General features: G+C 34.4%; 1 protein-coding gene across 1 annotated transcript; it reads left to right on the top strand.

Annotated features, from left to right (window-relative positions):
• Positions 1-445: 445 nt before the first annotated feature.
• LOC111284818 (ARM repeat superfamily protein) lies at positions 446-16,953 on the top strand. The gene is made up of 9 exons (XM_022873786.2): positions 446-994; positions 2,428-3,150; positions 12,839-12,934; positions 13,014-13,097; positions 13,854-14,088; positions 14,191-14,351; positions 15,835-16,113; positions 16,196-16,376; positions 16,698-16,953. Exons 1-8 carry the CDS (start codon positions 632-634, stop codon positions 16,244-16,246), a joined length of 1,992 nt encoding a protein of 663 aa, XP_022729521.2. The 5' UTR covers positions 446-631; the 3' UTR covers positions 16,247-16,376; positions 16,698-16,953.
• Positions 16,954-17,551: the final 598 nt, after the last annotated feature.

Genomic DNA, 17,551 nt, shown 5'->3' with positions numbered 1-17,551 from the left:
ATTTCTATAAAATGAAAATTTTATTCATAAAATTGATGTATTGTCAATATAAAGCTCTTATATATTATCAATAAATTTAATGATGATATCTCGTAAATAAGTAAATATCAATTATTAAAATATATATAAAATTAAATTTTTTTAAAAAATTTATTTATTAATAAAATATCATAATCTGATTTATTTTATAAAATGTCCTCATTTGATTTATTGACGACATATAAAATTTATATAATAACTATGTATCAAATATAAATTTATTTAGTAATTGATATGAATTATAATATAATAATTTTTATATTTTATATGAATTTAATAAAAAATAAATATAATATAAATTACCAAAATTTTAAATGTATATTCAAACAAAATTAACAAATGTAGCAATAACAAAATTTAAAGCTCGATCCTATCAATATACGAGTAAATAGATGAAAAATACGAAACCATTTTTTTCCCTTCTAAACTCAATGTTACTAAAAATAAAAAATTGAAACTTCGGTTGAAATTAAATTGACCTTAACAAAACTAGAAAAAAATAGCAATCAAAATCCTCCAAATATTCTCCTACAATAAATTATATACTTCCGTGGGACTCGTCACCGCCACTGCCACTGCCACTTTCACCGTGATGCCAAGCGCCACTGTCAACAGCCGCCGGCCGATCGAGCTCCTCTCGCGGTTGGCCTCCGACGAGCCAGAGGTGAAGGTCAGGGCCCTTCGCGAGGTTAAAAACCAAATAATAGGGAATCGTACCAAGAAGCTTTCCTTCCTCAAGCTAGGCGCCGTCCCCGCTGTCGCCGGCATCCTAGCCGATTCTGCCGATGACGTCATGGACAGCAACTGCGACAACAACAATGTTAACAACATTCTGGTCCAGTCAGCCACGGTTCTCGGTAGCTTCGCTTGTGGCTTCGATGCCGGAGTACAAGCTGTGCTTGACGCCGGCGCCTTTCTTAATCTCTTGCGGCTTCTCTCAAATTCTAATGAAAAGGTGATTATTATCTATACTTTTTAATCTTAAATAGTAAAATTTTGAATCGAATTGGGAATTGATGGGAAAAACGAGAATACGAGATTTCAAAATTCTGAAATTGTTTCTCTTTATTTGATCCATTTAATTTTTTTTTAATTTTCAGTTATAGTTAACGTTTTGTTAACTTATTTTGAGCTTAAAAAAAAAAGATTTCTTCTTGTGTAATTTGGCATCTATTTCTTATCGAGAAATTTTGAAGACAAAAAAAAAAAAAAGAAAAAGAAGAGAAATTGGAATTTAGATATAATGTTTTTGTTTTAGATTGTATAAGTATATTTAGTTTATTTACCTAAATGAGTGATTGTTCTGTTTGCTCAGTTAGGATGCTATCTTCTCTGCCAAATATCTTTATACCATTTTAATATACTGTTTCTTTTTTTTTTTTTTTTGAAATAATATATGTTTTTTTTAAGATCTCATAAATGGTGGGAAAAAATAGTACTGTAATGCAAACGAAATCTTTTCTTTCTTTCTTTTTTTTTTTTTTTTTCCTTTTTTTTGGTATGTTTGTTAAAAATGTCATATAATAATATGGAAACGTTGGAGGACTTTTGTGTTTTCGAAATAAGTTTCTAGCATTCTTCGTCTATTTGCCTCAAAAAATTTTAAGTCAGTAGTTTTTCGGCAGAAAAGATTAAGATTAATTGCATAAAGGAAAGGAATAAATCATGATAGAGGATTGTGCAAAAGGAGGCTACAAAAAGATTAAGATTAATTGCATAAAGGAAAGAAAGAAATCATGGTATGGGATTGTGAAAAAGAAGGCTACAATGTTTTTGTACTATTAACTATAAGTCTATAACCATTAACTGTTTGTTCAACTCAGCTAAGCCATCTCAATTATGAATTTTGTGATATTGCTTATGGTAATCTTTTTTGTCAATTCCAATTCATATGGAACTGTATTGTTGTTATTGTCTCCATACAGATCCTTTTTGGGGGTCTGGTGTCCTTTGGTACAGTCTATGCCATTTTCATTCATCTTAAACCATATGAATCAAGTTTCATTGTCTTAACCATGGTTGGTGACACTTTTGAGTACTCTTTAGTCCGTATATGTTTATCTGTTATTTTATCTCACTGCAAACATCAATGCTTGGTTTGTTCAAAGAATCTTCAAAAGCTCTATGGTGCCCCCATAGAGTTTCTATTTCTGAATCTGCTGCAGCATCACTGCTCCTGAGGTGGTGAATGATCAGTTGTCTCTCTTTTCTGTGGCAGATTTGAGACTATCAGAAAGATTCTTTTATCTCTTTAAACCTTTTCAAATAATATCCTCATGTAATGCATGTAGAAAGTAAGGACTCTCGTTTTATGCCTCTCTGGAGTTTTGTATTCCTTTTGCTCTGTCTCTTACTTTTTAATAACTTCAATGGCTTTGCTTTCTTCAGGTGGTAGATGCTGGTGCTCGTGCCCTAAGAATGATTTATCAATCAAAATTGGCCCCAAAGTATGATTTCCTTCAACGGAAAAACATGGAGTTCCTTATCTCACTACTGAATAGTGAGAATGAAAATGTCAGTGGACTTGGTGCAAGTATAATTACTCACTCTTGTAAGACTAGTTTAGAGCAGAAGGCATTGTTTGATGCTGGTATTCTAAGGAAGCTGGATAGTCTTCTTGAAGGTGGTTCTTTAAGTCAGAGAGATGCTAGTTTAGAGTCTATAGCCGCAATATTTAAGAATAATCCTGAAGTTATTTCGAAATTTGCTGGACCTGAAATTGGAAGACCTTTGAGTTCTGTTATTGATCTAGTGAAGGATAGGTACCCTCGAACAAGGTTGCTAGCTTGCATGTGCTTGATTGTCATAAGGAACACTTCTCCCCACTTCTTGCAAGATTTAGGGATCAAAACTACATTAATACATATTTTACTTGAGCTTCTTGATGATCCTGGTCAAGTTGGATATGAGGCTCCTTTTGCTTTTTCCAGTTTAATTGCACAAAGGGAGGACATTCAAAAATTAGCTCTTGAGGCCAATGCTATTGATAAACTACATCACCACTTACAAAAAGGCCCATTGCATCCCAGACATTATGAGGGTATATTACTTGCATTAGCTGATATGTGCTCAAAGTTGGAGAGTTGCAGGTCTAAGTTCCTCTCATTGCAGGTTTGTTTTTCTTATGGAGTATATTAACATGCATGGTTAATTGTTTTTAATTCCATGTTTACCTTTTAATTGTCACTTATCCAGAAAAGAACTAAACACACTGAACCTGTTTTAATTAGTGACAAAGTAGTAGAAAACAGGAAATGTGGAGAGAAATGGGATAGAGAGCTGAATTCTATGTAAGAATTACTTGGGCTGTCTTTTGGTTATGCTATTCTACTCCCTTAGGCAATGAACTGCTAGAGTGCTAGTTTTGTATCAATTAATAGTTTAATAGTCAGTATTAAATGTAACAAAGTGAACTGCCTCCCTCCCCCTCAACTGACACACACTTGCAAAAATAAATTCTGTATAATATCTTGTTTTCTGCTAGTTAGTACTTTAAATATATTAATGGCATTACGGTCAGAGGTAATGTCCTCTGCTTTTTATTTTGATGGATTCCCACTTTTCGGGAAATGTTCCTGACTGCCCTCTTGGATGTAGCTGGGTAAAGATGTAAAGGAAGATAAACAGAAAGCCTGCTTCCTGCTTGGAAACCTATCCTTTATAGCAAGAAGGCATAGTTGGAGGCTAAAGATTATTGCTCACTGGAAAGTTTCAGGCATAGGGAATCATACCTTGGCTACCTTTTAGCCACCAGCTGCTTCATCACCATTAGGTGATGCTGCTGGTAATAAACTGTTTTTAGTATTGAAATAGATTTTCACCACTTTCATAATGCCTAAACCCAAGAAAAATGCATCACAAATGCCTACTGTTGCTTCTTGAAGGGTTAAAGGTTCTTTATCCTTATGTTGTTTAATTGAACTTTCCAATCTTGGAGAGTGGACCTCTAGGCTCTACTTTGACTAGTAAAGGCCTATTGGTCTTGCCTTTGCTAGGACAACAAAAGAAATATCCAATTGCCAAAACGGCAGTTACAGCAATTTTCAAAAAATATTATCCCTAGGAATCTGTGGTGTCTATTTGAGGTACTTAAGGTGACTCACCAGTAGATCTCAGCTCATAAACAAACAACTTTGAGATTTCATTGTCTATTTTATGTGACACTGGAGTGTCAACACATCTTACAACTTGGGTTGAGAGTAAGGAAGATTCATCCAAAAATAGGATGGGTCTATCCTTGATCCAAATCCACTAAACAAATGCAGAAATGTGGAAAAACTAAGAAATAACACTGTGTGGAAAACTAAGAGTAAAACTGAATGTATATTGAAAATTGCTCATTAAGAATTATACAAGCACCTTAGGTTTATATATAACTAACTAGGGGTTAAACTAGAAAATTAAATCTTCCTAAAAATTGATCCTTATAATTAAGGGATTGACTATCCTAATATTCTGTCTTTAATTCTAGAGATACAAATTCTCAATTTTAGGGATACAAATATATACAGATTACAATCAACTACACAAATTACAACCAGTTGTAACTAAATGTTTTCCCACACTCCCCCTTAAGCTGGTGAATAGGTATTTTCTGTTCCCAGCTTGGAAATAATTTCTTGAAATGTTGCACTGCTGAGACCTTTAGTCAAAACATCTGTAAGTTGACCTTTGGTTGTAACATATGATGTGCAAATCAACCCATTGTCTAGTTTCTCCTTTATGAAGTGCCGGTCTACTTCAATGTGTTTTGTTCTGTCATATTGAACAGGATTGTGTGTAATGCTTATTGCAGACTTGTTATCACAGTAAAGTCTCATTGGTCCATCCCATTTGATCTTTAACTCTTTTATGATAATCTTTAACCCTAGTAGTTCACAAATTCTTTGAGTCATTGCTCTAAACTCTGCTTTAGCACTTGATCGTGCCACCACATTCTATTTTTTACTCCTTTAAGTTACAAGATTACCACCTAGAAAAGTACAATAGCTTGAGGTAGATTTTCTATCAGTTATCGAACCTGCATAATCAGCATCTGTATATGCCTCTAGTAACAACCCCGAATTTCTTTTGAACAAGATACCTCTCCCAGGATTAGCCTTCAAATAGTGTAGTACACAGTAAATAGCCTGTAGGTGCACTTCTTTAGGACTATGCATAAATTGACTTATCATACTCATAGCATATGTTATGTCAGGTCTAGTATGTGAGAGCTAAATAAGTTTTCCAACTAATCCCTAGTACATAGCATTTTTATTAGCTTCTCCAAGTTTATGATTAGGATCTATAGGGGTACTTGCAGGTTTACATGCGAGCTTCTCTGTTTCCTTCAAAAGATCCATCACATATTTCTGTTGTGAGATGAAAATACCATGCCGTGAGTGAGAGCAACTTCAATTCTTAGGAAGTACTTCAATCTCCCTAGCTTTTTTATCTCAAATTCTTTGGCTAAACACTGTTTTAGAGATTCTCTCTCTTTTTCATCATCTCCGGTTACAATTATATCATCAACATATACTAACATAACTGTGACTTTTCCTGAATCTGAGTGTTTGATAAACAGTGTGTGATCCCTTTGACTCTGTTTATATCCAATTGCTAGCATCACCTTGGCAAATCTCTCGAACCAGACCCTAGGAGACTGTTTAAAGCCATATAAAGCCTTTTTCAGGTTGCATACTTTGCTTGTTTCTAGATGACCTCCAAATCCCGGTGGAACTTTCATATATATTTCTTCTTCAAAATCCCCATGTAAAAAGGCATTCTTTACATCAAATTGTTGAAGCTACCAATTGTAATTTGCAGCTAAGGATAACAAAATCCTAACTATATTCATATTGGCAATTGGAGCAAAAGTTTCCTGATAATCCACTCCATAAGTTTGAGTGTAGCCTTTAGCCACCAGCTTGGGTTTATACCTTTCAACAGTACCATCTGCCTTTAATTTTACAGTGAAAACCCATTTACACCAAACTGGATTTTTTCCTGTAGGCAACTCTACCAATTCCCTTGTTTTATTTTTCTCCAAGGCCTCCATTTCTATTTTCATGGCCTGCCTCCATTTCTCATTGGATAATGCCTCAGATAATATAGTTGGAATAGAAATAGTGTTTAGGCTCACAAGAAAATTTTTGTGGGATGGTGAGAATATTTCAAATGACACAAAATTAGAGATTGGGTATAATGGATGTTTAGTACATTCTCTGGTTCCTTTCCTAATGGCAATAGGTAGATCATAATCACTAATTTTAGGAGATTCATGCTCATTTTGAGAAATAGAGTCAAAGACTGTAATTACCTCATTTTTAGAGTTAGGATCAGGTTCTTGGACTGGCACTGGTTCAAGATTTGGAACTTTCCTTCTTGAGTACACATGTAATTCCTTCATAGAATCAAGAACAATATTATCTTTTGTCACATCTTCTGTGTTTGGAATGGGTTCAGACTCAAATTCAGTGTTTGACTTGGGCTCAACAGAAATAGGTTTCGACTCAGAAGAATTAATGGTGAAAATGTTGAAGAAGAGGATAAATCAAGCAAAAAGAAGTCTTTATCCTTATTTTCCATGAATAAAGTCTCCCCTGAAGATAAGGTTGAGTAAAAATAGTTTACGTTCTTCAATAGTGACATCTGCAAACACATAATTTTTTGGTTGGAGGATGATAACACTTATATCCTTTCTGAGTTGATGAATATCCTACAAAAATGCATTTAATTGCTTTAGGATCCAACTTCCCCCTATTGTGACTGTGAACATGAACAAATGATGTACAACCAAATATCCTAGGTGTGAGGTTGTTTGTGGTATTAAAGTTGGGATAGAATTGTGAGAGTAGTTCCATAGGAGTTTTCAATCCCAAAACCCTTGAAGGTAACCTATTTATAATATGTGTGGCAGTGAGAACAGCTTTCCCCTAGTAGGATTTGGGTACGTTTGCTTGAAAAAGTAAAGCTTGGGTTGTGGCTAGTAAATGACTGTTTTTCCTCTTTGTCACTGTATTCTGCTGTGGGGTATTAACACAAGATGACTCATGGATAATCCCTTCCTTTTGGAAATAGGTAGATAAACTCTGGTTGAAATAGTCTCTTGCATTATCAGACCTAAATCTCTTGATTTTCACTTCAAATTGATTTTGGATTATGTTTTGGAAGCTTAAAAATGCACTATTCACATCTGATTTGAATTTGAATAAAAATATCCAAGAGACCCTAATACAATCATCTATGAAAGAAACAAATCACCTTGCACCCCAAATATTAGGAATTGTATAAGGATCCCATATGTCACTATGAATCAAGTATAAAGGAGTAGAACTTCGTTTATTGCTAACTGAAAAAGACACACATCTATGCTTTGCAAGTTCACAAACATCACAATGAAAATTTTCGGCATTTAATCCTTTGAATAAAGGAAACATGTTTTTCAAAGTTTCAAAAGAAGGATGTCCAAGACGAAAATGATAAAGCCAGATTTTGTCTTTATTGGGAGATTTTTCAGAAAGAAATGACAAAGGTAAACTATTCTTGACATTACTTGCGTTGTTTGATGTCTCAAGATAGTATAGTCCATCTTTCTCCTTAGCAAGTCCAATACTCATCCCAAAACTCTAGTCCTGAAATTCACAATAAGTGGGATAAAAAGTCACTTTGCAATTCATATCTCTGGTAGTTTTTATATATATATATATATATCAGATTAGTAGACAATCCAGGAACATGAAGAACATTTTTAAGAACAAACGAGGGATTAATTTGAACATCTCCTAATCCTGCCACTATAGTAAGTGAACCAAATGCAACAACAATTTTCTTATTACTGGGACACAGGGTATATGTACTAAACTTCTGTGAGGAATGTGTCATATGGTTTGTGGCTCCTGAATCAATGACCCAAGAACTTGTAATAGGTTTTAACCGAGACATTTAATCCATGAGAACCATAAGCTTTACTTGAACTAGAGACCTTACGTAAGGAACATACTCTAGTAGGCTTTTCAAGGGTTTTCAATAGGTTCTTAGCTTCTCAATCTCTTCTTGATCCAACTCTCTTTGTTTTTGAGACATCTATAGTACTCCGGTGATTTTTTCAGTTGACACTTCCTCAAATTGGGTGGTAGTGATATCTTTCTTTGAACTGAAACAAGTCTTAAGATATAACCAGAAATAACTCTTAGCAATGAAGGCTAAAGAAGGGAAAAATAAAATGGCTATGAAGGCCTTAATAGGGTTTGATAATGAAGGCCTAAACAAGGTTCGGCAATGAAGGCCTAAAATAGAAGTCAACAATGAAGGCTGAAAAATTTTGCTTGCCAAGAGGAGCCTAAAGCTCTGATACCATGTGGAAAGACTAAGAAGTAACACTGTGTGAAAAACTAAGAGTAAAACTGAATGTATAGTGAAAACTGCTCATTAAGAATTATACAAGCACCTTAGGTTTATATACAACTAACTAGGGGTTAAACTAGGAAACTAAATCTTCCTAAAAACTGATCCCTATAATTAAGGGATTGACTATCCTAATATTCTATCTTTAATTCTAGAGATACAAATTCTCAATTTTAGGGATACAAATATATACAGATTACAACAAGTTGTAACTAAATATTTTCCCATAAGAAATAAGGTGGGCTAGAATAGGGAGATTGTATTCACACTAGCTGGGAAAGGAGAGCATGAAGATGGATGGGAATTATGGTCAGATTCATCGATGAACCTAGACACCAAATATTCAGCATATTATCATGTGATTTTTTAAGAGTAAATGAATAGATAGTTGCGTTCACATTTAAGATTATTGTGTTCACATGCAATTCCCATGATTTTAGGCACGATTCTAGCAATTCAATCTGTGAAGTTCTCATGCTTGAAGGAATGTTCCTAGCCTATTTATTTTTTGTTATTCTTTGGTAGAAGGCAAAATAGAGTTTTCTTTATCCTTAAGTAATCTTTTAGATCGTTCTTCAAGTTTTATTTCTCTTAGGTGGATTTCTAAGAGTGGTGAACTTTTATTGTTCTATATCCTTTATTAGAATTCTTAGGGTGGTGTTTCTGTATCCCTTAGTGTCTAGTCTTGGTGGTGAACTTCTATCCCTTTTAATCAAATAATCATATTCTGCGATTATTCAAATTCTTGTGAGTTTTTCTGTTTGCTACTGATCTCCAACATCTCAACCATCAATTTGGTATCAAAGCTATGGCAGGTCATCGTTGTCAAGCACTAGCAGAGAGGTTGAAGCCAACACTGACGTTGCGACAACTACCAATGTTGACCTAAGGGATACCTTCATAGAGGAGATGCGGCAACAGATCCTTCAACTACAACAATAGTTGCATATGCAAAAAGAGAGAGAGGAGATAATGAGGTAAGGAAGGGGGAACGAAGAAGATGAAGGAGAAACCAATCTATACCATGGAAACAATAGTGATTCTGATGATAGCATCCTACTTCACCCATGGCAAGTTAGAGACTATCCACATAGAAACCAACATCAACATAGCATATTCAATCTAAAGATAGAGATTCCTGAGTTCAAAGGAAAGATGTAATCTGAAGAGTTCTTAGATAGGCTACACACAGTGGACCGCAGCTTCAAATACCATGATGCCCTTGAACATCGTAAGGTGAAGCTAGTGGCTATCAAACTCAAAAAGCATGCATCTTTTTGGTGGAAAAATTTGAAGAAGCAAAGGGAAAGAGAAAGCAGGAGAAAAATTGCAACTTGGGAGAAGATGAATAGAGAGTTGAATAGGAAGTATCTCCCAGACAACTTTCGTCAAGACGTCTTCCTTAGGCTCCATAACTTGAAGTAAAGGGATCTTTTGGAGGAAGAATACATTAACAAGGGAAGCACGTCCAAGACCAGTGTTTTTTCCAAACCCCTTTCAAATCTACACCTAAAGAAGGAAGTAGCCATTCCCAACAAACCACAATATAGTGCTATCAACACTTAAACCCAAAGAGACTTCAAGTGCCAAAGAGTTGGGCATATACATTATGAGTGTCCAAATCTCAAGATAGTTATGTTGTTTGAAGATGAAGTTCTTGAAGATGGTGAAGGAGAAATTATTGAAGTACCCCAGGATCCTGAAGAAGGTGTTAAGGAGACCTATGGTGATCTTGAATCCTCACTTGTTATACAATACGGGTTGAGTGATGTGCATGTAGAGGAAGAAGACTGGTTACACAAGAATAAATTCCACACTAAGTGCACTGCTCATGATAAGGTATGTGAAGTGATTATTGATGGTGACAGCTTTGAGAATAAGGTATCCACTCTCTTGGTGCAGCGGCTGGATTAAAAAAACGTGGAACATCCTCATCCCTACAAGGTCATGGTTCCAATGAGGAAATGAGATCGAGATCAACAAACATTGTTTGGTTGCATTCTCTGTAGAGAAACACTATAAGAATGAAGTATGGTGTGATGTAAGCCCCATAGATGCTTGCTTTAATGAAGAGGGAAAAGCAATTGCCTTTTTGAGTGAGAAGCTCAATGATTCCCAATGGAAGAACTCAATTTATGACAAGAAGTTCTATGCTATTTATAGAGTTTTGTTCCTTTTGAGTTAGTACCCCCTTGCCAAGTCATTTGTTCTATATTCTGATCATTAGGTATTGAAGATCATTAACAGCCAACACAAGCTCAATCGAAGGCATGTAACGAGGATGGAGTTTCTTCAATCTTATTACTTCGCCGTCACACAAATATGGAATTCCTAAGATGGTGGTAGAAGCTTTGAGCCTAAAGCACTCCAGATTGGGAATTATGGCTGATCAAGTTATTGACTTTGATTTGCTCAAAGAACTTTATGAGGGGGTTTTCTATTGTGATAGACTTTGGAGGGAATGCAACCTTGGGGCACATAACCAATTTCTGTTACATGATGGCTTTCTCTTCAACGCTAATTGCTTGCATAGTCCTTAAAGACGAGTCATTTTCACTAAAGTTGATGATGGTACATTGGGAGAACATTTTGGAAGGGATAATATCAGCTTGGACTTTGTAGTGGGATTGCCAAGTATTCAACAGAACAAGGATTCTATCATGGTGGTTGTGGATCTTTTTTACAAGATGGTAAATTCTATCCGTTGTAACAAAACCATCGATACTTCTCATGTTTCTGATTGGTATTTTAGAGAAAGCGTGAAGTTACATGATATTTCAAAGTCCATGGTGTTCAATCGAGATTCCAAGTTCTTAAGTCATTTTTGGTAAACCCTTTGGAGGAAGCTTATTACTAGTCTTAATTACAACCCTTGTCATCCTTCCCAAACCGATGGGCAAACTGAAGTTATCAATTACAGCTTGAAAATTTTCTTGAGGAGTTATGCGAGAAAGAAACTAGAGTAATGGGAACTTGTTTTACTACAAGTGGAGTTTGCCTACAACCATTCACCAAGTCAAACCATTGATTGCAACCCTTTTGAAATTGTTCTTGGTAAGAATGCAATTTGTCCTTTGGATTTAATTCAATTTTATACTAACCGGCATTTTGATGGAGATGTAGAAGAAAGACCCAAGAGTATCAAAATATTTCATGAACAGGTTTAGAATTGGATTTTGCAAAAAAATAAAAAATATAAAAGGACAATAATCATTCATCTAAGGCGTGAAATTCAAAGAACATGATTTGGTGTGGGATTACTTGCACAAAGAAAGGTTTCCACAAGAGAAGTTTGGTAAGCTACAGTCTAAGGCAAATGGCCCATTTCAAGTTTCACAATGAATTGGAGAGAACGCCTACAAGATAAAGCTTCCCAACACCCTTATGGAGTATCTCTCACCTTGAATGTTGTTGATTTGTCATCCTACCATGGTGAAAAGACTAATTCAAACTTGAGGACAAGTCTTTACCAACTAGAAGAGATTGACACCGGAGTGTCAAGACATCTTACAACTTGGGCTGAAACTAAGGAAGACTTATCCAAAAATAGGATGGGCCTATCCTTGATCCAAATTCACTAAACAAATGCAGAAATAAGATGGGTTGGAATAGTGAGATTGTGTTCACACTAGCTGGGAAAGGAGAGCATGAAGATGGATGGGAATTATGGTCAGATTCATGGATGAACCTAAACACCAAATATTCAACATATTATCATGTGATTTGCAAGAGTAAATGGGTAGATAATTGCGTTCACATTACAGATTATTATGTTCACTGCAAATCCCATGATTTTAGGCACGATTTTAGCAATTCAATCTGTGAAGTTCTCATGCATGGAGGGATGTTTGTAGCCTATTTATTTGCTATTATTCTTTGGTAAAAGACATAATGGAGTTTTCTTTATCCTTAAGCAATCTTTTAGATTGTTCTTCAAGTTCTGTATCTCTTAGGTGGATTTCTTAGAGTGGTGAACTTCTATTGTTCTGTATTCTTGATTAAAATTCTTAGGGTGATATTTCCGTATCCCTTAGTGTCTAGTCTTGGTGGTGAACTTCTATCCCTTTTAATCCAATAATCATTTTTTGCCATTATTCAAATTCTTATGAGTTGTCTTCTTGTTGAGTTTTTTTGTTTGCTATTAATCTCCAACATCTCAACCTTCAAATTTTGCCATCATTATAGTTCTTTTATACTTTTCAGTGAAGTTATAAATTAGGTTACAAAGCTTCTTAGCATGTATGCTGTGTTCCCTTGAAGCAAATGTTACAGTAATTTTATATAAAATGTTATCTCAGGCATTTTTTCTGTAATTTTCTCTAGTGGCACTCTCTCAAGCAATTCTTATTGGAGATTCTTATTTGTTTGAATCTTCAACTTCATTTAACTTTCTCATATTTTCTCATAATTACAGGTGTTGAATTTGGTAACTGATGCACTAACTGATAATAGTGCTGATGTACGCACTGCAGCTTGTATATGTTTGAAAAGTGTCACTCGATCAATCAAGGTCTGTAATGTGATAACAATTTTGCAGTTTTTTGTTTTGATATTTATATGAAAATATATCTGATGAAACGCCAACTCAGAATTTGAGTGCAGGTCATTTTATGAACGAAATTATTGTGATACCTTTGGTTCAACTTTTTCTTGACCCTTCGACTTCTGTCCAGGTAATCAAGCTGTTAAAATTGGAATTGCATAATTGGTAGGTAATGCCTGCATTTTTTTGTCAAAACCCAAAAGGGAAAAAAATTTGCAGGAGTATCATTTCAACGTTCAGTTATCTGATTTCAAGCAAATTTTGCTTTCCTAATTTCTTTCTTAATATTTGTGGCTCTGACATCTCTGAGTTATATCTAAAAACATATCATTGAATTAAACTGTGTTAGGTCGACCTATTTCTGGCATTTTCTTAAATTTATCTCCTTGATTCTTTCTTTTTTCTTTTTTTATTTGGTTTTGTCTGTTCGGAGACCAGTTTTGGCTTACCATATTATTGAGTGTGGGCTTTAGGTGGCAGCAGAAACCAGAAGGACCTGATGCTTTTCCCTTGGTAGATGCTGTATGGGTTATGAATATGATGTTTCCCCTTTTCTTTTCGCCTTTTATTTTTATTAAAACCTAACAAGGTGCAATTTGGTATCAAAACAAGTCAATATTATGGAGGTGCTGTGAAATTTGGAAGCTGCTATCGACCTGAAAGACTGCTTCAAGCCTTGAACCTCTGCTATATGCCTTTATTCACTCTTTATATCAATTTAAGATTAATCATTAAGAAAACACATCGTGCAAGATTAATTTTTACATTAATTGTCCAAAAATTATGTTGCGTATAGTTTACATGTTAATCCCTCTTGTTCTAGCTGATCTCAAAGCTTATGAATTGGCTGGATGTTAAACTGTCCATTAAATCTTGTTGTTTCTAGGTTGCTGCACTTGGTGCTATTTGCAACGTAGTGGTTGATTTTACAACACGGAAGTCTATTTTTATACAATGTGGAGGGATAAAACAGCTGGTTGAGTTAGCAAAGTCTATGGAATCGGCTGTCAGGTCAAATGCTTTGTGGGCTTTGAAGAACTTTGTATTCCTAGCAGACAACAGGTTGAAAGAAGATGTTTTCTCAGAGCTTACTGCATCGATGTTATCAAGCCTTATCTGTGGTAATGAGATTTATCTACTTACAATTCTTCACATTGTTTTTTAGCTTATGTTCTGACATAAGTTCAAATCAAGGTGCTGCTTAACATACATTTGTATTGCAGATCCAGAGCCTTGTGTGCAAGAGCAAGCTTTGGCCCTGGTTCGTAATCTAGTTGATGGATATATAAACTCAATTGAGTTTGTGTTTGCTGAAGATGGCCTTATATTAGGGGCCATTGGAAGACAATTACAGAGTTCTTCAAAGACTGAGATAGGGATACAGGTTTGGATTCTAGGGAAATAATGAGTTAGAGTGCAGTGTTATTTGAATAGCAACAAAATGCAATAACAACAGATATAACATTCAATATTTCAATTGTTTAACTTTTAAAATTTGAAATTGCTTTTAAAGTTGGATACAAGATCTCCCAATTTTCAGCCATTTTTTGTCTCTTTAGCCAAGAGAGATTTCTCTATATGGCACCTTAGATATTACTACACGTGTAATTATACCCTTCTCATTTTAGTAAGTCCATATTTTGAAGCTAACATTTTATTTTGGAAATATAATTGTAACGAATCCATTTTGCACTAAAAATTTAACTAATTTGCATGCATGTTTGGAATGAATATCTCATATTTAATTGTTCTGTGTCCTTAACCAGGAGAAAGTTCTCTTAGTGGCACTCAAGATCTACAACCTTTAATCATGCCCTTCTCAGTCAACCAGTCAAATCATTTATGCTATTTTGACTTTTGGAAATACATGGAAAAGTTGCCACTAGAGGAGAAATTTTGCAAACTTGTTAGTTGGCGAGTTGGATTTCGACAAGTTGCCTGAACTTATGGATGATATTATTTTATGTGTTTAATGATTGGAAAACTCATTCTATTATAGTATATGTTTTTTAATTTATGCGGGTTCTTTCTAGTAAGTTGTGAATCAGCATATAAGCAGACATATCATATAGGAATTCACTATACATGTTAGGTTTCAATGACTTGTTTTTCATCTATTGAAGCATGGTGTGTGCAGGTAAATAAGCTAATTATAATTGTGATTATTTGTGTTTATGTTTAAGGCAATAACAGTTAAAATTTCTAGGAAATTTCTTTTAGGGCTTTGATTTGGTTTCCGTATGTAGTCCTGTCACATTGTGTCGAAATCAAAAGTGTAAGGATTAGGGTTGGCAACCCAACTCGCCCCCGGTGGATTCCGACCCGACCTAACCTCATAGAGTTGGTCTTTTCTTTTTTTTTTGAAAATCGGGTTTCGGATTTTGTCAGGGCTGGTAATGCAAAGAAAAAATTGGGGTCGGGTCGGGTCGGGTTTGGGTTTTAGGCAAACCCGACCCAACCCGATATTATATAAAAAATTATTTTTTAATTAATTAATTATATATATTTATATAATTATATATTTAAATATTTATATTTAAAAAATAATATTTTATTAATTTCGGGTCGGGTACAGTTTATACAGTATTGGGTCAGGTCGGGTTCAGGTATGAAAAAATGAAAAAAAAAATTTTCAGGTCGAATCAGGTTCGGGTTTGATGAATATAAAATTGGGTCGGATTTGAGACGAGCAAAAACCTCTCATGCCCTGACCCGTTGCCAACTCTAGTAAGGATTCTAGAGGTCATAGATACATTCTTTCACAATTGAAATAACAAGGACAAAAATATATGATAAAAGCCATGATTTTACAGCATGTTAATTGTAATTTTCTCTTTTTAGCTTATGATAAATTCTTTGCCATGTAGGGAATGTATGCACTATGCAATGTGGCGAGTGGGAACGAGTTTCACAAGGAAGCAGTAATGCACCAACTCTTTCCACAAACAGGTGACAAGAATCAATCTTATATGATTAAGTTTTTGCTGAGTAATGATAGCCAGTTACGTACGGCAACTGTCTGGACCATAGTGAATCTTACTTGTCCATCGAGTCCTGGTGCATCTGGCCGGCTTGAAAAACTGCGCAATGCTGGGATAGTTTCTCAATTGAAGAATATGGTTAATGATTCATGTGTTGACGTTAAGGTCATTTTCTTTATATCTTTTGAATTTGTTTTTCATTCATTTCACTTTTCTGGTTAACCTAATATAAATATTTGTGGTACAGCTCCGTGTGAGAACAGTGCTGGGGCAATCTATGGGCTTTGGGGACAATTAAACATGTTCATGCTCATTCATTACTTGAACACAAAAAACAAAGAGATTTTGAGGCAGTTTATTTTTCAGTCTTCACCGCATCGTTTTGTAAGATATTTTCAAGGCTTTCTCTTGTGGCTTGTAACCAAATGGTGAGTTTTTAGTTGATTTTTAATTGCTTTAATTGATTATAGCCATTGAACTGGACTGTGTCAAGTGCTCCATCATAAAAATCTAAATGGTTACAGGCACTTGTTATCGTGTTGAAAGGTTTATAATTAATGAAATTACCTGCATCTAAGTTCCCAAGCTGCAGTTCCAAATATGAAAGATCAAAAGGTTCTCATTTGGAGTACACATGCTAACTTTCTTAGGGAAATTTTTCATATTGTTTTGAAGTCGAATATATCTCCGATTACTCATGGTTGTATGGTACATACAAATTATTCAATTCATGCTCTTTTCTTTTGCAGGCACAGCACATCGCTTTCAGTTCTGTTTTTTTTCCCAGTCGGAGCTGTGTGGGAGCCTCATCGTTCTCGGTATCAACTGTCAGTTTACATTAAAATATTGCATTATAATGATACATACATTTTGGGTTGATAATTTTTGTATGTATCAATTGAGCATCGTACATATAATAATAGTGTACCATGAGAAGTTGTAGATATTGCCTGTCAAATTAGTGTATCACTTTAATCAATGGCTTTGTTGTTTTCTGCCGCAAAAGTTTGCTCCTTGCTTAAGAATGCTACCATTTGGCAAAACTGTTACACTCTTTTGAAGTGTTGTTGTTGTTAGTTTTTTTTTTTTTTTTTTTCTGAAATTTTTTGGTATATTAAAGGATACTGAATAGAATTGCTGAAACTGTTACAGAAAATTTAAAATAAGTGGTGGGATATTTTTTTCTTTTGCCTTTTCTTCTCAGCTGTTTTATTAGCTATATATTTTTTTTCTTTTAATATGTTATCACAGTTAATTACGTAGCTTTCCATGCATCTTTATTGTTATGCATATGGTTAAAATATGAAAAAAAGTTCTTAAATTATTTTATTTTTAATAAATTTTTATGTTTTTATTGTATTCAAATAAGTTTGATTTTTTTTATTTATATTCTAATAAGTTTTTATTTCAAATAAAAAATTGATTTATATTAAGGATTTATTTAGGTATAAAGAAAGATTAAGGATTTATTTAGATAAAAATTCAAAATTTATTAGGATGTAAAATAAAGATTTAGAATTTATTCGACTCTAAATGTAATAGAAATATAAAAATTTATTTAAGTAAAATAACAAAGTTTAGAGAAATTTTTTTGGTTATTTTA

The sequence above is a fragment of the Durio zibethinus genome, chromosome 6 (assembly GCF_047325235.1).
Source record: "Durio zibethinus cultivar Kanyao isolate XHJ-2024 chromosome 6, ASM4732523v1, whole genome shotgun sequence".
Taxonomy (NCBI): domain Eukaryota; kingdom Viridiplantae; phylum Streptophyta; class Magnoliopsida; order Malvales; family Malvaceae; genus Durio; species Durio zibethinus.
Note: the sequence above shows the minus strand (reverse complement) of the source record. Positions and strands in the feature narration are given on the sequence as shown.